Source organism: Rutidosis leptorrhynchoides, chromosome 3 (genome assembly GCF_046630445.1).
Source record: "Rutidosis leptorrhynchoides isolate AG116_Rl617_1_P2 chromosome 3, CSIRO_AGI_Rlap_v1, whole genome shotgun sequence".
Lineage (NCBI taxonomy): Eukaryota > Viridiplantae > Streptophyta > Magnoliopsida > Asterales > Asteraceae > Rutidosis > Rutidosis leptorrhynchoides.
The window spans coordinates 481,380,993-481,408,833 of record NC_092335.1 but is presented as its reverse complement, the minus strand read 5'-3'; the positions used below and the strand labels follow the sequence as shown (position 1 = coordinate 481,408,833).

At 36.7% G+C, this 27,841-nt stretch overlaps 1 protein-coding gene across 1 annotated transcript; it reads right to left on the bottom strand.

Moving 5' to 3' along the window:
• Positions 1 to 17,320: 17,320 nt before the first annotated feature.
• On the bottom strand, positions 17,321 to 26,571 carry LOC139901710 (uncharacterized). The gene is made up of 11 exons (XM_071884389.1): positions 26,247 to 26,571; positions 25,248 to 25,391; positions 24,974 to 25,159; positions 24,829 to 24,891; positions 24,185 to 24,388; positions 23,904 to 24,053; positions 23,141 to 23,585; positions 21,318 to 22,258; positions 20,284 to 20,824; positions 19,537 to 20,195; positions 17,321 to 18,978 (listed from the first exon to the last, which is right to left on the bottom strand). Exons 1-11 carry the CDS (start codon positions 26,569 to 26,571, stop codon positions 17,321 to 17,323), a joined length of 5,316 nt encoding a protein of 1,771 aa, XP_071740490.1.
• Between the last annotated feature and the right edge of the window lie 1,270 nt (positions 26,572 to 27,841).

Sequence of the window (27,841 nt, the reverse complement as noted above, 5' to 3'; positions counted from 1 at the left end):
TCCTTCTTTTTTTTTCGGTCGACACACACACATACATATTAATATTTTTTTTCTCCATGTATATATATATATATATATCTATGCATGTTCATGTATATGTATATGTATTTGTTTGAATTAACAAGATTATATCATGAACATGAATTTAAAACAAGATCAAAGATTATGTAAATAAGTTTTAGGGTTTATGTTATACCTTGAAGATTCGAAGATGCTTAACAAAGAAAAGATGAAACATTTGGAGATGAAGATCAAAACCTTGAAGATTTGAAGAACACCTTTGAAGATCTTCGAAGAACGCGAAGAACACGATGAAGATTGCTTGAAAACCCTTGAAGATTTTTGATGGTGGTGGGGGATTTTCGGTTTTGTGAGCCGAAAATTAGAGAGAGGGGGGAGAGATTTGAGAGAGATTTTTGATTGTGATTTGGTACATCTTTAGCTCTAGCTTAGGCCTCTATTTATAGGGAGGATTAGATAATTCTAGAATTAGGGTTTAATTAGGAATTACTTAGGGAACAAGTCAAGTAAATGATGAGGTGATTATGGGTGCCTTGGCCGAAAATTTAAGGGGCAAAAGGGTAATTTTACCCTTCCTAAATTCGGCTAGGGTTACATGGGTTGGTTTTAGGATTTTTCACTTTAGTCCTTGTACTTTAAGTTAGCTTAAATGATCCCTAAACTTATTTAAGACTAATTAAGTTATATAAAACTTTAATTTATTACCTTTTGTTCACGAAAGTTATTTAGCTTATCATTTCCGTATTTTATTAACTTGTTGTTTATTACACAAAGTTAATTATTACGTTTTAAAATTTTTAATACTTATCAATTATTAATTAAAGTTAAGTCGTTAAGTTTTAATTATATTGTTTGGGCATTTAATAAGGAAAAATATAGAATGGAAAAATTAGAAACTTCGTCCCGAAGTTTTAAGTAGATTCCTCGTTTGCATCAGCAGTTGAGAAGAGATGGGGATATTTCCGTGTCATGTGGTCTTTGCGTTCCCAGGTATATTCGGGACCTCTACGCGAATTCCAACGGACTTTAACGATAGGTATGTTGCTTTTACGCGTTTGTTTGACCTCTCCTTCCATGATTTCTATAGGTTCTTCAACCAAGTGCATTTGCTCATCAATGTGGATATCATCCAAAGGATAACAAGTGTGTCATCATCAAGACACCTTTTAAGATTCGAGACATGAAACACATCATGTACTTGGCTAAGTTCAGTTGGTAGTTCTAATCGGTACGCCACGGGACCGACTCTTTGAGTGATCGTGAAAGGTCCAACATATCGTGGACTGAGTTTGCTTCGTTTACCGAAACGGACAACGCCTTTCCAAGGGGATACTTTCAACATGACTTTATCTCCAACTTGGAATTCTATATCCTTTCGCTTTCTATCGGCATAGCTCTTTTGTCGGCTACGGGCAGTTTCTAATCGTTGCTTAATCTGAACGATCTTTTCGGTAGTTTCATGAATGATTTCAGGACCAGTTAAATGTCTGTCCTCGAGTTCATCCCAACACAAAGGGGATCTACACTTCCGGCCATATAAAGCTTCAAAAGGTGCAGCTTTAATGCTAGAGTGATAACTATTGTTGTAAGAAAATTCAACCAAAGGTAGATGTCTATCCCATCCTTTGCCGAAATCGATTACACAAGCACGTAGCATATCTTCCAAGGTTTGAATAGTTCGTTCACTTTGACCATCAGTTTGTGGATGATAGGCTGTACTCATGTCGAGTTGAGTTCCAAGAGCAGATTGTAAAGTTTTTCAGAATCTAGAAACGAATCGACCATCGCGATCAGAAATAATCGAGATAGGAACTCCATGACGTGAGACAATATCTTTAATGTAAAGCTGTGATAATTTCTCCATCTTGTCAGTTTCCTTGATCGGTATGAAATGTGAAGATTTAGTAAGGCCATCAACTATGACCCAAATAGTATCGTTACCGTTTGAAGTCTTAGGCAACTTAGTAACGAAGTCCATAGTGATACATTCCCACTTCCACTGCGGAATATCGGGTTGTGTCAACAGACCAGAAAGCTTTTGATGTTCAGCCTTGACTTTCAGACAAGTGAGACACTTACTAACATAAGTAGCAATATCGGCTTTCATGTTAGGCCACCAGTAGAATTCCTTCACATCGTGATACATCTTACTTGAACCGGGATGAATAGAGTACCTAGTCTTATGTGCTTCATCCAAGACTAGTTCACGGAGATTACCGAAGCGAGGAACTCAAATTCTGTTGCCAAAGTACCGTGTACCATTAGCTTTCACTTGGAGTTGGTTCTCAAAACCGATAGGTCCTTCACCTTCGATAAGTGTTGGTTTGATAGCTTCAAGTTGAGCTTCACAGATTCGTGATATAAGATTCGACTTGATTTTCAGGTTTAAAGCACGAACACGTTTAACATCGTATTTTCGACTAAGGGCATCGGCAACTACATTCGCCTTTCCAGGATGATATTCCATCTTACAGTCATAATCATTCAATAACTCGAGCCATCGGCTTTGCCTCATATTCAGCTGTTTCTGATCAAAGATGTGTCGAAGACTTTTATGGTCAGTGTACACCGTAAACTTAGTACCATATAGATAATGTCTCCATATCTTTAATGCGAATACCACGGCACCTAACTCAAGGTCGTGTGTGGTATAGTTCTCCTCGTGTTTCTTCAACTGTCTAGTTGCATAGGCAATAACCTTTTCACGTTGCATTAAAACATAACCAGAGCCTTGCTTTGAGGCATCACAGTAAACAACAAAGTCATCAGTACCTTCAGGTAAAGAGAGGATCGGAGCTGTGGTCAATTTATCCTTCAGAATCTTGAAAGCAGATTCCTGTTCTTCGGACCACTCAAACTTCTTCTCTTTGTGAGTTAACTTGGTAAGAGGTTTAGCAAGGAGGGAAAAATCTTTTATGAACCTTCGATAATAACCGGCAAGTCCCAAAAATTGACGAATATGCTTCGTAGTCTTTGGTATCTCCCAGTTTTGAATAGCGGTAATCTTAGTTGGATCGACATGTATTCCTTCACTATCAACAACATGTCCAAGGAATTGTACGGTTTTGAGCCAAAACTCGCACTTAGAAAATTTAGCGTAAAGTTGTTCCTTCCGTAAGAGTTCAAGAATCATGCGCAAATGCTGCTCATGTTCTTTCTCACTCTTGGAGTAGATCAAGATGTCGTCAATGAATACAATGACAAATTTGTCAAGATACGGCTTGCAAACACGATTAATAAGATCCATGAATACGGCAGGAGCGTTAGTTAAGCCAAAAGGCATAACACAAAATTCATAGTGCCCATAACGTGTACGAAAAGCAGTCTTAGGAATATCGGATTCCTTGACTTTGAGTTGGTGATAACCGGACCTCAAACCAATCTTTGAATAAACACTTGACCCTTGAAGTTGGTCGAATAGATCATCAATACGTGGCAACGAATAACGGTTCTTGATAGTAAGCTTGTTGAGTTCGCGGTAATCAATGCACATCCTCAACGTACCATCCTTCTTCTTAACGAATAGAATAGGAGCTCCCCATGGGGACGAGCTTGGACGAATGAAACCTTTATCCAATAGTTCTTGGAGTTGGTTAGAAATTTCCTTCATTTCGGATGGTGCTAAACGGTATGGTGCTTTAGCAATAGGAGCAGCACCGGGGGCTAAATCAATTTGGAATTCAACTTGTCGAGGAGGTGGAAGACCATGAAGATCTTCGGGAAACACATCGGGAAAGTCTTTAACTACTGGTACATCTTCAATACACTTCTCTTTCGATTCGATCATCTTAACGTGGGCTAGAATAGCTGGATAACCTTTCATAAGGTATTTGCGGGTTTTAATACAGGAGATAATGTTGAGATTAGAACCACTCTTGTCGCCTTGAATGACTAGAGTCTCTCCATTTCCCAACGGAATGTTAACGGTTTTATCAAAACACAAGATTGCAGCATGTAATGGACGTAACCAATCCATTCCAATTACGACATCAAAACTTCCGAGCTCGACCGGCAAAAGGTCTATCTTAAATTCTTTATTGGCTAAGATTAGGTTGTAATTTTTATAGATTTTATCGACTTTCATGATCTTTCCATTGGCTACTTCTACTAATCGTTTAGATTCTAAGGGTTGAGACTTTTCAGTAAATATGGTACAAAATTCACTAGACACGTAACTTTTGTCGGCACCCGTATCGAATAAAATAGTTGCATAACAATTATTGACAAGATACGTGCCCGTGATGACCTCATCTTCATCTCGGGCTTCAGCAGCAGTAAGAACAAACGCACGACCCTTCGCAGCAGTAGTATTAGCTCCAGTAGCGGGATTATCTTTCTTCTTAGGACAATTTGGACTAATGTGTCCCTTTTCTCCACAAGTGTAACAAGCAGGAGGAGCTTTAGCAGGAACAATAGCTTTATCTTTTGGAGGAGTCTTACACGTCTTAGCAACGTGTCCCACTTTCTTACACAACGTACAAGTAGCAGTACACGGCCCCAGGTGATGCCTTTCGCAACGAATACAAAAAGGATAAGTGCCTTTATAATTCGTCCTTCTACTATCCGCCGGCTTCTTACTAACATTCTGAGTCGAACCTTGAGATGGCTCAAACTTCCTTTTACCTTCATTACTCTTAGTGTCAACCTGCTTATTAGCCGACGCTCTTCTTCTCTTGGCCAACATCAAATTTTGTGCCATGAGAATCACAGCATCAAGAGTAACCTTCTCGGCAGCAATAACATTCCCTTGAACATCTTCGGGGAGACCTTCAATATACCTTTCAATCCTTCTTGCTTCGGTAGGAAACATCTCGGGACACAAAGTTGAAAGCTCGAGAAAACGATTGGTGTAGCTTTCAATATCTGTACCATTCACCTTGAGTTCCCAGAACTCGGCTTCAAGTTTTTGAACTTGACTTCTCGGACAAAATTTATTAACCATCATGCTTTTGAGTTCGTCCCATGGGATTGCATTAGCATTGTCAATTCCCACGGATTTAGCATAAGCAGTCCACCAAGTCAAAGCATTGCCAGCTAATGAGCTAGTGGCATATTTGACCCGATCGTCATCCCCGCAGTTGCAAATATGAAAGATAGACTCTAGCTTCTCGAACCAACGAACTAGTTCGACGGCCTCTTCATTTCCCTTGAAAGCGGGAGGATGGCAGTTTGTAAAGTCCTTGTAAGAACAAGGTTTCGGTTGGGTGTTAACATTATTAGCTTGAGCGTTGCCTTGGGCGGCAGTAAGCAACTGTTGGAATTGTTCGGTGGTCAATACGATGTTGTTAACAGTAGGTGCAGCTGGACGAACCATGATGTCACTACATAGAAGTGAACATAAGTTTGGTAAGGTGACAAGCTATAAGTTTGGGCAATTATAAGTATGAATAAAATAAAGCATTGATATCACATGATATTAATAGAACACTTTTTATTATTAGAACAAGGCATTGAATAAGCCTTTTTAATACACGATTCTGAAATAGAAATAGTTTAAGGCATAGCCTTTACATAGATGGGGAATTGGAAAAATAATCTAGGAAATATTAAGATTGAAGTAATCTTCATATTTCTTCTTTTCGTCCTCGACCTTCTTCATAAACTCATCAACTTTCTCGTTCCTCTCCTTTTGCTTCTCATAGAGATACTCGAGGTTATCGTAGAGGTTAGTAACGCGGCTGTTGACTGTGTTGTTATCGTAACCCTTTAGAGCAAGCTGCTTGTTGACTTGATTTCTTTCCATATCCAACCAGAAATCAACATTCTCCTTGAGATGAGCAAGTGATTGTTTTCCCCAACGGGTGTTACGTTCTTCCTCATACTTCACCAATTTTATTTCTTTCTTTAAATCTGCATTTTCCTCCAAGAGTTTCTTATTATCAGGTCTTTTTCATCCATTCGAGCTTCGATCCTTGTAACATGGCGAAGCAAACCATCGAAGTTCTTCTCGGTATTCGTTCGCAGATTCATGATTTCACACATGGCGTTATGGTTATCATAAGAAGGAGATCGAGTTCTTTTCTTAGACGCGCCATCTTCATTAAAATCAGCAGGGCGTTTTCCCTTGTCTTCAATTCTTGGGGTTGGGTAGTAGTGGGGAGACCTAGGTAAAGTATTCGGACTATAGTTTGGTGAGGGAGGTCCACCAAGACTATAAGGTGGGCTTTGGACTCGTCTTGAAGTTGAAGAGTGTCCAACACCTACTTCAGTGGAAGGTTTAAAGCGAGCCATTTCTTCAGAAGATTTGAAGAGATTCATTTTATTTGGTTGATTAACGCTTGAGCTTGACATCCTAACATTAGGAAAGAGACTTTGATTAGAATCTTTGAGTCAAGTTTAGTAAAGCATAAGTGTTAAGATTATAAGGCAATCCTAAGTGCTTTAAAGTCTAAGGCAGAAAAGGTTATAGTTTCCTAGATTGCTAAGGCACCCTAGCTAGCAAATAAGTCACACATAAAGATGCAATCATGGTTCTCTATAACAGCCTGGTTTGCTCTGATACCAATCTATCACACCCCCAGTTAGAGCCTGGGCGAAATGTGACTTAATATCAAATAAACAAACATATTATAATATACGAGAACAATACTAAATGATAAAGATAAACATTATTGAGTACGCAGCGGAAAATGAAATGTCGTTACAATAATGGGAATTACAATAAAGTAATTGTTTCAAATGCAAGAATAATAAATGCGATATCTCTTGATCCTAAGTCCAAGTAGCATCACATAAGCAGTAAGTAAATAAGCTTGATCAATCGGCACCTGAGACAAACATGCTAAAGTGTCAACCAAAAAGGTTGAGTGAAGTTCATAGGTTTAACAAAAATGTTTGACCGTTGTTTTAGACCACAAGATTTAGTTTATAAAGTTGATCTCGCAGGGATCAAAAAGTTATGCCAGTTCGTGATATTTAGACTAAACGTTCAAGTTTGCCCCAATGACAAGTTGTGTCTGTCCTTGTCGGTTTAATTTCATTATTAAGTAATACAATGACTTGGTCAAATGTATCGGGGACGTTACTCCCAATAGGCCTACCCCCAATAATTAAGCATGCATTCAACGATCAATTAAAAATATCACTGCAGGGACTTAGTCGGACATAGCCGGGTATAGCATAGTTTAACAGTTGGTACTTGTGTCTAAATTGTAAATAGTAAAAGCAGCATGTGTCTCACCCCAAGAAGTTAAATAAGTTGTGCACAATATAAAGTGGGGCTATGAAATTCACCTTAGTAAGTAGAGATAGAGTTATTCCTCAGAATAGAAAGTTTGAATGAACGTGAGCAGAAAATCAACCTATTGACATTTAAGAGTAGTTAAGTGTTTTGTCTAAATTTAAGTTTAAGTATGCATGTGTTTAAGTATAGTTCGTTTTACTAAGTTCCATTCCTAGTAAGTTTCTACTTTTAGCAAGTTTCTATTTTTAGTAGTTTCCACTTTTAGTAAGTTAGTGTCGAACACTAGTGAGTTGTCCTTAATAAGTCTACCTCCTATTAAGTGTGAAGATAACTAAGTGTATGATTACTATAGTCGGGTTTGACATTGTGCATCATACTCAAACATCTATTCCACCGCCGAGTCACCAGAATGACCAATTGTTACCGGCTGGCCCAGGATTTCTTGACCAAAATCTAAGTTTGGCATTCGTAATCCACAAGCGTCCCATAGTGGTACCAAGGATCACCCTAGGCCTTAAGTGGCGTTGACGTTCGAGTAATCACACGTTATCGTGAATGACTAACGTAATCGTATTATATAATATAAGTAGTAGTATGTTATATGTGTTATAATATAAGTAGTAGGTTATAAGTGTTAGTAATAGTAATAGTGTATAAATGTTAAATAATAGTATAAGTAATATTAGGGTTTCATTAATTAATTAGGGTTAATTAATTAAAGTAGTATTTTAAATGATTAGGGTTTAGTAATAAATGACTAGGGTTTAATTAATGTCCTAGGGTTTAGGTAATATTAAGGTTTTAATAAATTAAGGTTTACTAATTAGGGTTTTAATAAATTAGGGTTTACTAATTAGGGTTAGGTTTAGGGTTTATGTATATATATGTATATCGTATATGTGTGTGTGTGTATATATATATATATATATATATATATATATATATATATATATATATATATATATATATATATATATATAGTTTTTATTAATTTTTTTTGTATATGTAAACCGTGTATATGTCTATATATATATAAAAATATATTTTTTTACATGTATATATATGTATCGATTTATGTATATGTATATATATTTATATTTTGTTTCCTTAATTAACACAAACAAATCTTTTATCTAATCACCTAGGTTTTAAAGATCAAACATTCCTTTTCCTTTTTTTTCGGTCGACACACACACATACATATTAATATTTTTTTTTCTCCATGTATATATATATATATATATATATATATATATATATATATATATCTATGCGTGTTCATGTATATGAATATGTATTTGTTTGATTTAACAAGATTATATCATGAACATGAATTTAAAACAAGATCAAAGATTATGTAAATAAGTTTTAGGGTTTATGTTATACCTTGAAGATTCGAAGATGCTTAACAAAGAAAAGATGAAACACTTTGGAGATGAAGATCAAAACCTTGAAGATTTGAAGAACACCTTTGAAGATCTTCGAAGAACGCGAAGAACACGATGAAGATTGCTTGAAAACCCTTGAAGATTTTCGATGGTGGTGGGGGATTTTCGGTTTTGTGAGCCGAAAATTAGAGAGAGGGGAGAGATTTGAGAGATATTTCTGATTGTGATTTGGTACATCTTTAGCTCTAGCTTAGGCCTCTATTTATAGGGAGGATTAGATAATTCTAGAATTAGGGTTTAATTAGGAATTACTTAGGGAACAAGTCAAGTAAATGAGGAGGTGATTATGGGTGCCTTGGCCGAAAATTTAAGGGGCAAAAGGGTAATTTTACCCTTCCTAAATTCGGCTAGGGTTACATGGGTTGGTTTTAGGATTTTTCACTTTAGCTTGTACTTTAAGTTAGCTTAAATGATCCCTAAACTTATTTAAGACTAATTAAGTTATATACATTAAACTTTAATTTATTACCTTTTGTTCACGAAAGTTATTTAGCTTATCATTTCCGTATTTTATTAACTTGTTGTTTATTACACAAAGTTAATAATTACGTTTTAAAATTTTTAATACTTATCAATTATTAATTAAAGTTAAGTCGTTAAGTTTTAATTATATTGTTTGGGCATTTAATAAGGAAAAATATAGAATGGAAAAATGAGGGTCGTTATAGGTTTCTTTAACTTCGAAACGAGAGGTGAGAACGTTTAAGTGTTCGAGAGAGATATTTTCATCCTTGAGAGCCTCGTCTTGGGCTACACGAATTTGACTATTGAGGTTTGTGTGGATGGTGATATTTAAAGCTCGGACACGAAGAGGCACCGCTCTTTCCTTTCGACTTAAGGCATCGGCTACTACATTCGCCTTTCCGGGATGGTAACGAAGCTCACAATCGTAATCATTCAAAGTTTCAATCTACCGTCGTTGTCTCATGTTTAGTTGTTTTTGGTCGAAGATGTGTTGAAGGCTTTTGTGATCGGTGAAGATAGTGCTCTTGGTTCCATAAAGATAGTGTCTCCACATTTTAAGTGCAAAGACAACGGCTCCGAGTTCGAGATCATGTGTCGTGTAGTTTCGTTCATGAATTTTGAGTTGTCGAGAGGCATAAGCAATGACTTTCTTTCGTTGCATCAATACACACCCAAAACCATATTTCGCGGCATCGCAATATACAACAAAATCATCATTGCCTTCGGGAAGTGACAAGATAGGAGCGGTGGTTAGCTTTGTCTTTAAGATTTGAAACGCGGATTCTTGCTCGGTCGCCCAATTGAATTTCTTTCCCTTGTGAGTTAATGCGGTTAGAGGACGAGCAACCAAAGAGAAATCCTTGATGAATCTACGATAGTATCCGGCGAGACCCAAAAATTGACGAATGTGAGTAGGAGTAGTAGGAGTCTCCCATTTACTAATGGCTTCGATTTTTGCGGGATCGACTTTAATACCTTGATCACTTACAACATGACCAAGAAATTGAACTTCCTTCAACCAAAATTCACACTTGAAGAATTTGGCATAGAGTCGTTCTTGTCTCAAGAGTTCAAGCACAAGTCGGAGATGTTGTTCGTGCTCTTCTTCGCTTTTAGAATAGACCAAAATATCATCGATGAACACGATAACGAATTTGTCGAGGTATGGTTTGCACACGCGGTTCATGAGATCCATGAACACCGCCGGTGCGTTAGTGAGACCAAATGGCATTACAAGAAATTCATAACTACCATAACGAGTCCGGAAAGCGGTTTTGGAGACATCTACCCCCTTAACCCTTAATTGATGATAACCCGAGCGGAGATCGATTTTCGAATATACACGAGATCCTTGTAGTTGATCAAAGAGGTCATCGATGCGTGGAAGAGGATATCGGTTCTTAACCGTCAATTTGTTTAGTTCACGATAGTCGATACACATTCGTAGGGATCCATCTTTCTTCTTAACGAATAAAATCGGAGCGCCCCATGGTGAATGGCTAGGTTGGATAAAACCACGGTCAAGTAGTTCTTGGATTTGACTTTGCAATTCTTGCATTTCTGATGGAGCAAGTCTATACGGTGCACGTGCTACGGGTGCGGCTCCCGGAATAAGATCGATTTGGAATTCTACCGGCCGATGAGGTGGAAGACCCGGCAATTCGTCGGAAAATACATCGGAAAAGTCACTAACAATTGGCACATCAACGATATGCTTCTCGTCGATCTCGACTTTCTTAACATGGGCTAGAATAGCGAAACAACCTTTGCGAAGGTATTTTTCAACTTTAAGGCACGAGACGAGGTTGAGTCCGGTGCAACTCTTATCGCCATAGATAATCAAGGGTTCACCATTCTCGATAGGAATTTGAATCGCTTTAAGATCGCAAAGGATGTGAGATTTCATTTTGGTTAAGCAATCCATACCAATATTCTATAGGTAACAAGTCAATTTCAAACTCTTTACCCATTAAGTTTAACGTACACCCCCGATAAAATTTGTCGGCACCCAATAATTTTCCGTTGGCCACCTCAATGGTGTAAGTAGTATCTAGTAGGAGTGGTGGAGTGCTAAAAGAATGAGTCAAAGTCTCGGATACAAAACTCTTATCGGCACCCGAATCGAATAAACAAGAGACATAAGAATTGTTGAGAAGAAACGTACCCGTGACTAGTTCATTGTCATCTCGGGCTTCCTCGGTGTTAATGTTGAAAGCTTGTCCGCGCGTATTGGGATTATCTTTCTTCTTTGGGCATGCATTTCTATAATGACCCGTTTGGCCACATTCGTAACAAGTGACCGTCTTTGGTGCATTGGGCCCCTTTCGAGCGGCGGGGGCGGCACTTTTACAATCGTTGGCCTTATGACCAATTCCTTGGCACCGATGACAAATTAGCTTGCCACATTCACCAAAGTGATGCTTGTTGCATTTGTTGCAAAGAGGTAGGTTTCCGGCATAACCCTTCTTGCCGTCGGAGGTGAAAGGCTTCTTGGCAAAGTTGTTGTTGCTTGATTGGGGGGCTTCCCATTTTCTTTTGTTGTTACCCGACTTATCCTCGGCTTTAGGTGCCGATACTACGATTTCGTCCACCGTTTCAATCAATTTGCGGGCCATATTCAAAGCTTCTTGATGATTAGTGGGTTTGGATGACATTACCCCGTGTTTGATGCTCTTTGGGAGACCATCTATGTAGAGTTCAACCCTTAAAGACTCGGGGTTTATAAGGTTTGGGCACATCAAGGCTAGTTCGGAGAATCTTTGATTGTAGGCCTTGGGATCGTTTTCGACCGCTTTTAAAGTTCTTAGCTCTTGTTCGAGCCTTCGGGTTTCTTCACGAGGAAAATATTCGACGATCATCTTTTCCCTTAATTCGGCCCAAGAGAGGGCGTGAGCTTCATCGGTACCCACCGATTGTACATAGGTGTTCCACCACGTAAGAGCGACACCGGCGAAAGTGTGAGTGTATTATTTGACCTTGTCTTGGTCCCGACAACCGCTTATGCTAAAGACGGCTTCCGTTTGCTCAAACCATCGGGTGAGCACAACCGGTCCTCCGGTTCCATCGAAAGTGTGAGGTTTGCACCCCATGAAAGCTTTATAGGAGCAATCCTCGTTTGAATTACCGGCTCCATTGTTGTTGTTGTTGTTGTTGTTGTTGTTGTTGTGGTTGTTGTTATTGTTATTGTTGTTGGATGAGTGACCGGCCATGGCCGCATCTACGGCGGTGGCTATCATCCATTGGAGAGCTTGTTTGGGTGTTTCATGGTGTGGTACGCGGCGAGGAGGCATTGTTCCTTCAAAACACAAGAATATCGTTGATTAGTATTCTCAATAATACTAACCGTGATATGGAATGAGGATAAAGAGAAAGTTTTCCTTGACTCGCCTTAAATTCTTTATGTCATAATGTCGGAACGTTCATATGAGTCACCGTAATATAATCCCGGAAATTATATTACCCTAATTCATATGTGCATTCGACATTATTTCACTAAGTCAAGGTGGCGTGTCAATCAAATTAAACAACGTGAGATTAAGATGGAATAAAAGTTAGATATGAATAGAAGAGTTCGAGTATAAATGCACAAGTAGTCAAGTAATTCCTACTTCAAGTCTATATGCCGGTTGTAGTCTAGACTCACTAATGTACCCTATGACTCGGGGTTAACACCAATGAACTCTAAATCCCTACAACCAACGCTCTGATACCATCTGTAGCGACCCGACAAAATCGTCATTGACGGCGCCGTCTACTTAGGTCCCGTTACGTGGTCATAAGTCTTTAAAACAACGTTTGACCAAAAATATGCCGCATTCATTTCAAATGTAAAGATTGTTTCAAGGTTTACAATAATAGTTCAACCACAAGTTATGTTATAACATTATAAGTACAAATGAAACCTATGCGACACAATTTAAAAGTAGCCAAAAGACGCTCCATGTATGCATATATACTCGACATCCAATGCAAGTATCAAAATAATGAGCGGAAGCATGTATCACAAAACGTTCAGGGACCTGAGAAAAACATAGAAATCTGTCAACGAAAACGTTGGTGAAATCATAGGTTTAAGTAAGTAAGTAAGTATAAATGAACCACAAGATTTATATCATTGAAATAATAGTAAACCATTCTAAAATTTGTTGTCACGAGCACCCAATTATTAAGGCTTAACTTTCCATCCATAGAACCCAATCACAATAGTGTTAGAACATACACTGTTTCTCGAAATTATATTTCATCCGAATAACGGTAGCGAACCGTCCGAATGAGGATTTTTCAAACCCATATGGCCATACAACATAAGTTCTCGCTTACACCTGGCAAGTGTAACTAATGATAATCGAATTGAGGATTTTTGTTCTAACTCGTATGTAGAATGTTTGTTTTCGTACTTGTGTTCACTTTGTAAAATGAAACGTTTATGTTTTCTCATCTCAAATGTAAGTCTAAAAGAGTAAAGGTGAGACTATGATCTCACCTTGAGTGCTCCAGTAATAAAGTACTTCACAAGTAAATGTGTGCAAGGACAATTGCTAGTCTTGACCTAAACAAGTAGGTTGTATCAATAACGGAAACACGATTGGTCAAAGTTGTTCAATTAGTCCTATGGCTCGTTACGACTCGAATATATAGCATGTGAATCAAATTGTCAAGTTTCATGCAAGATACAAGTATAAAAGCATGTTAGAACGATTCCCTAAACATTTGGTTAAGTTTGACTAAAAGTCAAACTTGGTCAAAGTAGAAGTCAACGGGGTCGGGTCGGGTATCCGAAAAATTTCCCATGATGAGGAATCGTATATGAGCATGTTATCCAAATTTCATGTTAATCGGAGTTGCGGTTAAGCGGGAAAAGTTTGTGAAAAATAAAACAACAAAGGAATTTTGGTCTGGGGAAGTGCGCGGCGAGCGCTAAAGCGTGGAATCAGGTCAGGAATTGTCTAAAGGGGGTAAGCATCTGGGTCTTCACATTTGCGCGGCGCGCGAAATAATGCGCGGCGCGCATTACTACTTAAAAGGTGCCGTTTGCTGAAATTGTGTTAAGTCTCGAACCAAACATCAAACAAACATAACTCATGAACCGAAAACATTCAAAATGCATGCCATACATCGTTGGAAAGGTAATTTAACGAGGAACACAACTAAACACATTTCATCAAACAAAATCATCATTTACAATAATCAAATCCAAGTTGAAAGCTCATTAAATGCCCACCATAAATGCTTTCAAGTTCATAAATGCACTTTGATGATTCGGGAATTAAATGCACACATATAATACGCCATTTTATAGGTAATCATGCATACAATGCTAATAAACACTTACAATTAACCTTGCAAAGCATTCAATGCATTTAAATTCCATTTTACTTCTATCAAACCCTAACCCAAAATCAATAATCATTTTAATGAAGTGTTCTTAATCAACCTACACATCAAATTGAAGCTAGTGATGCTAGTAACACATTTAATACATTCACTTTTAACATCTAACAACATTTAAGCAACCAAATCTCAAGATCAAACACACTCATTTCAAGTTTAAGCTAGTTACATCAAAATAACAAGAACAAGCATACAAATCATATATTCATGTTATACTTGAGCCATAGACACTAATTAACACTTTTATAAGTTAAAAACATCAAGAACAAAGAATCTAGTGATTTTAGAAAGTTACCCAAACTTGATGAAATCGGTATAGAATTGAATAGGAAGATGCAAGGATTCCAAATATGTAATTTGTTTTGATGTTTGATTGCTAGATTGAAAATGGATGATGAATCTTTGATTTGGAGTTTTGAGAGAAAAGATGAAAGTATTAAGAAAAAGGAAAAAGGAAATGGATAATGAATGGAGGAGATGGATGTTGACTCTTTGACCTAGTCATGAGTTTGGTCAAGTGACAACATTGGTCCCTCAAGTTTGAAGCGGGTGCGTGTATTAACCAAACGGATTACCTAAACAAAAAATTTTAAAACGCGTTTTAACGAAAGATGTTATAATCATATAACGGACTTTAAATAAATAAACGGAAAGTAAACGGAAAAAGGCGGGATGTTACATGCCCCACCTTCATGTCCGGGGAAAAAAACTTGCCGTCCCGAAAAACTTTCTGGGACAAACCTTTCTGGACGACACATCCCGGACGATGTGCCGTCCGGGAAAACTTTCTGGGACGACTAGTCGTCCGGATTTATCATCCGAAAAAATCATTTTTCCAGTAGTGGATGTTGTTTGGATAACCTCCGGATTTTCTGACTTTTCATATTCTGTTTGAATAACGTTTATTGCCTAAATAAAGTTAGGCTGGTAACACTGTAACTTCACCACATATCTCATGATTCACTCGCAGATCTAAAGAATATGCAACCAATCAACCCATTCGCACTGGTGCGTGTTTAATTCGTGAACGATTGTTACCTTTGGCACGCAACACCGTATTATAAAAGTTCGAACGGTAAGATTGAAAACCCTGGTCGAACTAGACGATTTTGTTTACCCACATCGCGTGAGAGAATTTTGTTTTTATTTTCAAGTCACGCGTGGCTATATACAAGATTGGGTAAACGATTCAGATAAAAGCGTTAAATGTAAGCTAGATGGGCGAGATCTCAAATTCATTATGGGAGAGTTCGGTTTCTTGTTGATGGAGCCAACTTGTGGAGTGCGCTGTTTTTCAGATGAGACATCTGTAAGACACGTCAATGAATGATTCATGGGCGTCGAAAGACATGATTTGATAGAAGACATATACAATCGGCAGCATGTTTGTGCATGTAAAGAAAGAAAGAAGATGAAAGTACATATTTAAAAGAAGAAATAGAAATTATATATAGGGTTATACGTGAAATTATATATAGGGTTATACGTGAAAATGTAACAGTAGGCCCATGAATACTTGAATGTCGGAACAACCTAAGACAAAGTATGTAACGATGATTGAAGCACTAATGTTATACTGGATCAAAAACTTAATTCGTTTTGATATGGGATTCATCATGGCTGTTGGTGCATTAAGTCCCTAATTCATATCAACTGACTCGCGTTTATATAAAGTCTGTAATGCAAGCTCATATAAAGTCCGAGCTCATTACATACTACCCAAATACACAAGTCTAGCTGGCCCATGAAACAAAAGACAACCTACCCAAATACCCAAGTCTAGCTGGTCCATGACACAACCTTTTTTTCCTTTAATACAACCTACCCAAATACACAAGTCTATCTGGTCCATGAAACAAAATACACAACCGATTGCTTGAACAATTTGAAAGATTATCTACATTGTTTGAAAGACAAGCCTGGCTGGACCAAGAAACATTATCGACATGGTCTGAAGGACACTTCTAAAAGATGCAGCTCCAAATGATGTCCAGGTTGAAATAAGCAGCTCAAAGACATCAAACCTGAAGTAGAATATGAATATGTAGGTGATAGATGAGTATAGTAGAGAGTATACATAGTAATGATGTATTTATACCATAAATAATAATGACAAAAAGCCTATAACAGATCTATAACATAAACAATAACAATTAATGAATACAGAAGATATAAATATTGATGACATTATAGGTTTGTAACATAAACAAATCTTAACATAAGTAAGGTCAACGAATACATAAGATAACAATGGAAATATTTCTACAATATAAAGAAATTGACATTAAACATATTTTACATATTTATTGTATTACGACATATATTTCCTAAAAAATAACAGGTTTATTATATCCATTACATTATACTACAGTATTATACTATAATACTATAATGAGAAAATTGCACGGTTGGTCCCTGTGGCTTACATGAAATGGGGTGTTTGGTCCCTGAACTTCATTTTCGGGGTTGTTGGTCCCTGTGGTTTTCAAAACGCGCGTGGTTGGTCCCTGACAGGGACCAACCACCCCGAAAATGAAAGTTCAAAACAGGTGTATTTGGTCCGTGTCAGGGACCAACCACACGCGTTTTGAAAACCTCGGGGACCAACAACCCCGAAAATGAAGTTCAGGGACCAAACACCCCATTTCATGTAAACCACAGGGACCAACCACGCAATTTTCTCTACTATAATTTTAGGTTGTTATGTCACAATAAAAAAACACATATATATTAAGATGATGCGGAAAATACCTTCAGACTTGTGAAGAAGTAAATAATGAAGATTCTTGAAGGGTTTGGAGCTTATAATACTCTACAAATATTGCAACACTTCTTTGTAAACAACGTTCTTTGTTAAATTTTCGGTCTTCTTATCATTGTTTACAATTAGAACCTTTAAGCCACTTTTGCTTCTAACTCTAGAAAGTGCGACATATAGTTGACCATGAGTGAAAACTGGTCGTTGCAGAAACAAACCAACATGAGAAAGCGATTGTCCCTGGCTCTTATTGATAGTCATTGCAAAGCAAACAGACAACGGATACTGCCTTCTTTGAAACCTAAAGGGTATTCTTTTATCCGAAGGGACAATTAACATGCGTGGGACACAAGTTATTGTTCCCACATGTGTACCAGTTAAGATTTTCGCCTGTATCATTTTATCACCAAGCTCTGTAATCTGCAATCTTGTACCATTGCACAAACCAGATGATTGATCAACATTACGAAGTACCATCACAGGAACACCAACTTTTAGTATTAGTCTATGCTTAGGTAGGCCGCTGACCTGGATGCTATTTAGAAAATCTGAAGTGTACAATTCGTTGTTAAAACCTGCATCTTTTTCCGACTGACAAATGCTGTCCGAGCTTAAGAAAACCTGCTCCTCACCATCAAGAAAGTTCATCATGCGATCATTAATTACGTTTACATCGTCATGCGTCGGTGCTAAAATAGCGCGGTCTTGATAGTAATCTGGGTTACCCAGGTTCTCAATAAAGTCGGGATAAATAGCTGCAATAAGTGAACCAATCGGATCTTCAACATCACGAATTAAAATGTCGTCAGGCATGTGCACATCAGATTCTCCATTCTCTGACTCCCCCAAAGTTCCATTACCAATATTTAATACCCAATTAGCAAACGATTTTGTATCGTGGGTCGCACTGTCAGATGTACCTCTACCAAGCCTCATGTTAACTGTAAGTTTAAGAACTGTAACATGACTCCAGATATAAGAAGAATTGAGTGACGCACCAACAGTATCCTCTCTTTTTCCTTGAGGAGTGACGGGTAAAACTTGTCGAAAATCACCACCAAATACTACCACTTTACCCCCAAATGAGGTATCCATGCTATTACTGTTAATATGACGACATATATCACGTAATGAACGGTCGAGCGTTTCAATGCAATGCCTATGCACCATAGTCGCCTCATCCCATATTATAAGCTTTGCTTTTTGTATCAACTCTGCCAAGTGACTGTTGGGGGAAATACAACAAAATGACTCTTCCGTAGGGTTAATTGGTATAGCAAAGCGTGAATGAGCCGTGCGTCCACCGCTTAACAAAAGGGCTGCAATTCCACTCGATGCCACATTTAAAACAATCTCCCCTTTACTTCGTAAAGCCGCTGACAAAGTCTTCCAAACAAAAGTTTTACCAGTACCACCATAACCATACAAGAAAAAAACACCACCTCGATCTTCATTAACCGCATTTAAAATAGTGTCGTATGCATGTCTTTGCTCATTGGTTAATTTGCATTTTAGATCAGCATGTTCAGCTGCTAGTACAGACTTGTCATATGATAGCTCATCTACAATCAACAGATTTCTAGACTGGTTGGAAAAAGCTGTAGATGGGTACGGCATACTATATTTCTTTAGTGTACTACTATTTCTTTGTAGTATTTTCTCAATCTTGTTTAAAGTAATGTTTTGTACGTCATCCGGGCTTATATCAACACCTGCATTACACCCATTTGTGAGAAAGTGAGAATGTATATGTATATATAATTAAAAAAAAATGCGTATAAGAGATGAAAACAATTACAATAGATAAGGGCTCGTAAAAAAGTCATTTATACATCATTGTATAAATACTCGGCAATTCATACTTGAAGGTGAATGCGAAACAATTACAAAAAAAAGTCCTCATATTTAATAAGTTTATAGTTGGTTAATTATGATTCCACTTTTGTTTCTTCTGTACTTAATAGATGTACTATGTTGAGTCAATCTATTCGAGTGTGGACTATGTAGATGTGAAAATGTGAGAAGCATAGACTGGTTGAAACATACGAAATTTTGTGGAATCATAATAAACCAACTATAAACATGTTATATTTGTACACATTTTGGCTAATTGATATGAAAGTTTGTACTATGAAACGGTGAGAAACATATGGATTTTTGCACAGCTTTTGGATGATTATACACTTTAGGTAACTTACTATCAAATAGGAATTAAATTTGAACAGTTTCAAGATATCAATTTATTTAGATTAGTAATAATAATATGAAACCTGGTGTACGATTTATCCTTCTTTCTTGATGATATAAGTCAGTGGATAGTAACTCGAAAGTCTTTTCGTAAACAACCTCTGGTCTACTTAAACTGTTGGATAGCAGTAACTGAGCAAATAACCGTCTTAAAAAAGGTCCTGAACCCCATGTGCTCGCCTCTTTAATTCCGTCAATGTATTCTTGATCATCGTCTAATAACCCCATTTCATAGGATGCATCTTTAAAAGTAAGACAAACCTTATGATTTACTGTGCGAATGTCTTCATAGGAAGTTGGACCTCTAACTTTATTCAACAGAATCCTCAGATAAAACAGCTCTCCTGCTGATGGAGAAACATGATGAATCCGACCAATTGCACCACCACTCCGTTTTCTCCTAGTCCAAACCCTTTCTTTTTTCTGCCATACAAACTTCGAAGGGAACTCAACGTATGTTAATTGCCGAGCTTCTTCGTTAACTTTGTTGCATTTCATCCATTCTAAAAACATAGAAGTGTTGACTGAAGGTTTGTTAAGAACATTATCAAGCAACTCTTCTTCATCGAAAACAACCGATTGTTCACCATGTAGGTGAAAAAGGAGCCGAACAACAGCTGGTATGCTATGATGTATATCAAAAGATAACATTCTCCATACTGCCTCACAAGAAGATACATACCTACAATCATATGAACATATTTGTTATAGACATCAAATATACATCTTAATTGTCAATAAACAATTAAGAAAGGCAATAAGACTCATACCGACAATCATAGTATTCTTTTATTTCATCCGTTTCTTCATCACATACACCGGCAGTAACTCGATCATTGCCTTTGTTTACAAGCTTGAATAGATACCTAATTGAACTCACTTGATTGCACCATTCAACATTGAGATGAGCTTGGTACTTTTTTAGCAGTAATGGATTATACGGAACAACATTTCTATTATCCAAATCATGACCAAGTTTATTTACAGTTCTGCCATCATCCCTACGCCTATAGATTGGATAACCTTCTTTATCAACACATGTGTTCTCTGAAAAAGGCTTAGGAAAATATTTTGCGCATCTTTTTTCAAGGTCGGTGCAGGGGCATTTGGGATTTTTTTCTCCACATGGACCATGTATCATTAAATCACCGACAAGTTGATATAACTCTGGGTCAGAATTTTTATCGGGTATTTCAGCACAAATATATGAATCTACAGCCTCTACTTCCGGCATCTTGTCCTTTTCATCAAGGAAAAGACATATGTGAGAATGCGGTAGACCATGCTTTTGAAATTCAATCCTGTAAACCTCTGCAAAAACAATAAATTATAATAGCCCCAATATAAATTATAACATTACATATGCATAAGTACATTCCTTGCCGCGTTTTCGTAAAGGTAGAAAAATAATGATATATCTTATCTGATGAGACATGAATTCTTAGAGGGGTTTTTGGTATGTTACTGGTGGTATGTTTGACTATATGAGCAAAAGCTGACTGCCTAACCATTCACAATGTAGTAGTTTATGTTTCAAAAACTATCATTAATTTCTTACGTGGACAGTAATCTTATTTGTTTTATAGATGTTTTTAGGATCACTTTTAGAGCAACAGTTAATAAGTTCTCTAGTACTCTAAAACCACTTGTTGATACAAAAATGTTCCGAAGTACTTATATGCATACATAAAGTTCTTTCAACTTCGAATGTGGGACTATGGTTTGCAATTAAATGCTACTATGTGTGATATAGTATAATCAGTGACAAAATATGATCAATGAAAAGAGTAGGAGAATCACATACGCGCTTGGATCTTTCCAAAAATCTTGTTTTTCTTGATGTCATTCATAAGCCGATCTAGTTTGATCTTGTACATTCTTGCCAAATAAGTCGGTTTGTCCTCCGGTTTCAAGTTAGTATCTTTCAAGATCCGTCTTATTTCCGGCCACTTCGGATTGCAAGTGAACGTGAGGAACAAATCAGGATAACCAAAAGTTCTACACAAGGCCATGGCATCACGATATTTTTCAAACATATACCTAGCACTTCCCGTAAATGAAGACGGCAGTTTCATCCGGTTCCCTAATAGGCTGATGTCGTTATTGCCTAGATTAGAAGCGTTTGTCAGGTTTCTCAGAGAATCACATCTTAGAATGTTCTGATTGTTGCGTATATATGATATTCTTTCAGACTCAACCATGGTGTATGCATCCACTAAGAACTGTTGGTACAGTTTACGGGCACTGTGTAATAGAGATGGATGATCTCTTTCTTGAATCTTATAAGCAAAAAATTCACGCATTGTAACACGTTTCTTCTTTCGTGAAGTTCCCTCATCAGCATCCCTGTGATATATATCAGGTCTATATCCATCTTCTGCGTAAGCAAATATTAATGGATATTGAAGAGCAAGATATTGCTCGTGAAGTTCACTTATACGATGTAATTTTCGATCATGGCTCTCGATTAATATATCCCTCTTATCAAACGACATGTCTATATCACCAACAATTAAAGCGCCGATCTCGTCTACTGTTGGGAGGTTGTAAATTCGCCCATCTTGTGTCCTTCGAGCTATCAATCTTATTTTAAACTTACTGGTTGGGTTACCTTCAAATCGGTCACGAGCTATTCTAAACAACTTGACAAGAGGATTGCATTCGTTCAAAAGATCCATAATTTGTGCAATTAGGCCTACGTCAAGCAAGTTGTTTGTTGTGCGTCCTCGAATTCTGTGTGAACTCCTGGGCATGAATGATGTTGAAAACATAAGAAGTTCAGTTATAATATGTTTAGAATACATACATACATACATACATACATACATACATACATACATACATACATACATACATACATACATACATACATACATACATACATACATACATACATACATACATACATACATACATACATACATACATACATACATACATACATACATACATACATACATACATACATACATACATACATACATACATACATACATACATACATACATACATACATACATACATACATACATACATACAGTAGAGGGATCAAATGAGAACTTTTTTTGTGTGAGAACACTGAGAACTCAAAAATACACTGAAATTCGAGCAAAAATGGGAAATTCGAGCAAAAAACTCCATATTCGAGCAAAAAACTCCATATTCGAGCAAAAAATAGGACACGGACGAGCAAAAAACCTGATAGTCGAGCAAAAATGGAGAAAGTCGAACAAAAAAAAAGAAGGACGAACAAAAATTTGATATTCGAACAAAAAATGTGTTCTACATTTTTGAAATTCGAACGCAAAAATGTAGAACATATAGGTAGTCGAACAAAAATTTTGATATTCGAACAAAAAATGGTTCTACATTTTTTTTCGAAATAAAAAATTTTTTTTTTTTGCTCGACTATGAAATTTTTGTTCGTCCGTGTTTTGTATTTTTGCTCGAATTCCTCTTTTTTTGCTCGAATTTAAGTGTATTTAGGTGTTTTTTGGACTTCCTAGAATTCTCACACTAAAAAAGTTCTCACTGGATCCTCTCCATATATATATATATATATATATATATATATATATATATAATATATGGTAAAAAATATTAATCACACCAACAGGAGGATGGTACCCGATTGATTTTTTTCTGTTTTGCACTTCGTTTGAAGTGTCATAAATGTAGAGTTGGGAGAATTTAGGTGTTGATCCATGAATAGGAACCAAACCTCCGTATTTATGACAATTCTGTCCACGAATACGAAAAGTATACGGACCTCTACCTTTGTTCAACTTTGTGTGAATGTTTCCACCCATAGATGTAAATGAGAAGATCATATTGTATTGTCGAATATTTTCAATAAAATGTTTACTCATTGGGTGATTATTAGTATATAGATCGAGTAACAACTTTGGCGGTGGTCTATTAAAAAGGGGTAACACAATCTTTCCTTTGAGACAACAAAGTGAGAAAGATCCTGGGAGTCCTTTAGTAGTTTTACCACGAAGTGTCTCTTGATACCACAACATTGCACCACATGCTGCACAAGTGTAATTTGCATCTCCTTCATCAACATATTCTGTAATTGTAAATTAAAAAATAATTTATTATATATATATAGGTCATATACAATAACCATCACAAAGCTCAATGGTTAGGGCCCCGAGTTCCTTACAAGAGGTCTCAGGTTCGAATCTTGTCTAGGACGAATATATTGAGGTGGCCAGGGAAAGGTTGGATTGGAAATAGTCAGGGAGTAATTTTGCTGGGCTGCGTAAATCAGAGTATGAGGTCGAATTACTCGCCCTCCAGGGTAGCCCGAATAGGGAAAACCTTCTACCTTTTACATTTTTTCAATATTTTAAAATAAGAATGTAGCTGATAGAATCATTGCAACCTGATGAGATGCCATGTATCTCTTGCCTTTGAATGTTAGATTGTGTGGTTTCATCGATGTTAAAGGGGACCGGTTGAGTTACTATGCTCATATGACGTTTACTGTTACTACGGCGGTTATGTAGATAAGCTGATCTCCTTTTTCTCGCTTCTGCACATTTATTAGTATTAATAGTAAGTTATCAATATTCTGCTGTGATAATAAGTAACATGGTTGTACCACATCAAAGTCTTACCATATACTTATAAAACAATATTCAATGTGTTTACTGTAAGTGTTACCTTTAAATAAATGACTTTGAGGATTCCATGAAACTGTTGGAGGATCTAAATTAGTTAAACTGTTCGATGAAGTTGATGCTCGAAGGGTTGGGATCAATGATGGTGTACTACTAATTGGATTTATTTTTGCTCTTTTTCGTTCGTCGAGTTTTGACATTCTCGACCTTCTAGCCTCTTTTGCTAAATTATTAACCCATCCAAGAGCTGTAGATAACAACGATGAAAACAAAAGTAAACTTAATAAAGTTAAAGGAAATTTATATAATATATTGCACTCTCAACGTCGAGCGTGTAGATTGCTCATTATTACTCTTTCCGTCCCAGTTTTTTTTATTGTTTAAAGACAAAAAAACACACAAAATAATTATATGTTATTATTATCATACTACACTTTTTGTTACTTTATTGTTTTACCCTTTACTTTTTATCTAACTTTTGTCTTACATGTAAACATTATCTATTTATTTTTGTCTATTTATTGAAGTGAAAAATCAATTTGGGAAAACTAGAAAAGTTATATTGTTTAGATTTGGAAGGAGGGAGTAGTAATTTGAAAAAAAAAGGATCAATTTACTATATTGAGCAAATGATAAGCTGATAAGACAAATTTGTTGCAATTATTTGAAACTTGTAGTTGATATTACCAGGAGGAGTAATTGGTGCTGGATAATAACACCATGGGAATGACATGTGACTTGAATAAACGCCTATATAGAGTTAAACTACACGTGTTACGCAATGACAAATATACTTAAAGAAACTAAACATAGGCAATGAGTTTTTAGTTACCTGTTGATGATACAGAGTTCTGATACAAATGTGTATGTGATATGTAAATGTAGTGAGCTGGAAAGTACAATATTGGTGGGACAACATGACAATATGGATGACTGTTCTTCTTTGTGAAGGATTCACTGGCAGATAGAGTTGCATAATAAGGGCGTTTATTACAACTTTGTTGTTTATAGTTTTCATCTACACATGAAGTTATATGTTAGTATTTGTTAACACACCAAAGAATGGTAAAATATATATACAGAACACCAATATTTCATAAGGTTACCTGTAACAACGGATTTGGATGAAGGCAAATTGTTTATTGCACGATTTAATTGGTGACTTCTCTTACTGGCGATAATTTCTTTTCTACTACTCCTGGCGATTACAGGGTCGCAATTTGGTCCTAAAACATATGCATCACGATGATCTGTTTATGAATTGTGATGAATAAATAAAGTATTTGTATAACTTGATAAAGTAATTTTTGTTGGAAAATAATGATTAATTGAATGAGAATTGATTTTGGAGACTTCTCATTTTACCTTTTAAGTTATGAAAGATAAAAGATTTTTAATGCGGTTTATACTACATATTGATGGCCATTTACAAATTTAATTTTCACAATCTCAATATATAACCAATATGGAAAAGAATGTGCTCTCTAAAAATTTGAAGAACACACACAACACACTAAAAGCGAGAACCAATCAACACGCGGATTCTCCATTATCTCAACCACAACATAGGTCTTCCCATCCCATTCCGGTTATTTTGAGACAAGTGTTCAAGTCCGACAGTATGCTGACTCGGATCGGTGTACCTGGGAACAGACGGAGAATCTGTTTAAGAGAATTGTGTTAAACACATGCCTGGTTCCATTCTGAATATGGTTTGATTTCTTAGTTCATTTTTTTTTTGGACAGCGATTGGGGGGACTAAACCACCCGTTGCGATCATCTCCCGTTTCGACTATGTCGATGCAGCAATAATAACCCCTCCCCATCGCTGCCCGGAGGAATCCTTGAAACCTTGAAAGCATTCTTTATTTGTTTACGGGTTAATCCTATAATTTGTTTGTAATCAGTTTCGTAACTATATTTCCTACAATTTTAGCATGTGATCTGTAGATGACTTCAACTCGATGATTATGCCTGCAAATTGTGTGGTGACGAAGTAGCTAAATATGCACATAATATATATAAATCATGCTGAAAAGAAATTTAAGCGAGCCTAGAGATGGCAATTTTGGTAAAACCATCTTCACCACAGGTCATAAACTCACCACATTTATCTGTTGCTTTTCCACCAATAGAAGCTGCATGGTTCCTGAGACATTCTTTGTTCTTTACAACTTTGATCATCATCATTCTCTTGTTGTCTTCCATGGAAGATGAGGGTGGTGGTGGTGGTGGTGGTGATATGGTGGTGGATACATGATCAACACGCGGTGGTTTGTGGTGGTGATGATGATGGTGTAGTGATAATGGGTCAGTGTGATTATTGTGTCCATATGTGCTCTTGATGGGAAGTGGCATCTCTTCATTTTCATCATCTTGTTGTTGTTGATGATGAGGATGAAATTCCAATTCTACCCTTTGTTCTTGCATCTAAAAGACTAAAAGTACTAAAGTGTTTGAGTGGTGAAAAATGGAAAGAGTTTTGGAGGTGAGTGAAAGACTAAACTTGAGTTTATGTGGGAAATGAAGGCAAAGAGAGATGGGATTGGGATACATTAAAAAGGGAAAAGCTCATTGCTTTGCTTTCACCATCGGCCATCAAGTTTAGCCACCCAAATGAATATACAGTCAGTCTTAATTTAGAATTTGAATGTATGTGTATTTCTGAAAATGGTCCTTCAAATTCAAGTGCCAAAGCAATTAAATTTGCATGTGGCTATGATCATATTATTGTATATATTGTTGCCACCTAACTTGATTCTCACTCTCTCAAATGGTAAGGAGACTTTTACTACTACTAACTTTTATAGGTCTTGAAAGTTGGAGATTCTATAGCTCTTGAAACTTGGAATTTGCATGCTTCAAAGCTGCCAAAGTTACAATCATTTTGACCCCATTCCACATTCAACCTGAGCCAGTATTATTATTATTTTCTAAGGTTCAAAATAATACGGAGTAATTAATTTCACATGTTCGATTTTAATGTATTATATTTTCTTTAGTTAAAGTTATTTTAAGCAAGAAAGTAAGCCACAATTGGCAAGGATACAACGGATAAACCTTTTGCTGTTTAAACTGTTCGAGAAGGCTGGTGTTTTTTTACCTAGATGTACGCAGTCTAATTCGGTTATTACGTAACCGTTTCGATTCTATCTTAGGCAATCTCAAGATATGTTGTTGGTGAGTTTTGAATTTGTAGAGCTAACAAACTAAATTATAAACTTTTAATTAGTTATTTTTTATGAAAGATATATTCCTGCAACAAACTGGAGGTTGTAGCTAAGACCATTTATATTTAGGTTGTAGGGGGATGTTGCTGACGTGTCAAATGTAGTAATAAAAAAAGGAAGTAGTGAGAAAAAGGTAATGGGAATGTCTTGAGTGTTGTATTAAACTAGTAAATGAGCCCCGCGCTTCGCAACGGAAGGCCAGAACGGACACTAAAGGAAAACATAATATTAAAAAAAAAAGTGTATGAATAATAGTCCGAGATATTTAGCGTTTTTGAAAAACGTCCATTTTGCGCATAGGTTGCGTTGTGTTCATAAAATTATTTCGAGTTGAACCGTGGTTTCAGAAAAATTTAACGCATGACGAGCGAGAAGATGTGGTCCGTTGAAGATTTGGGTGAGTTTTTTTTTAAGTATTTTTATTTAGAAATATGTAAGTTTCACTTTATCCCTTGGAGTTTGGGTTGTTT

Bases quoted from the DNA above. Each gene is read 5' to 3' on its own strand.
- LOC139901710 (XM_071884389.1), bottom strand. From the start codon at position 26,571: ATGCAAGAACAAAGGGTAGAATTGGAATTTCATCCTCATCATCAACAA. The intron at 24,892-24,973 runs GTAACTAAAAAC...AACTCTATATAG, and splicing joins GAACTCTGTATCATCAACAG to GCGTTTATTCAAGTCACATG. The intron at 20,825-21,317 runs GTATGTGATTCT...TTGTTTTTGCAG, and splicing joins TTTTGGAAAGATCCAAGCGC to AGGTTTACAGGATTGAATTT.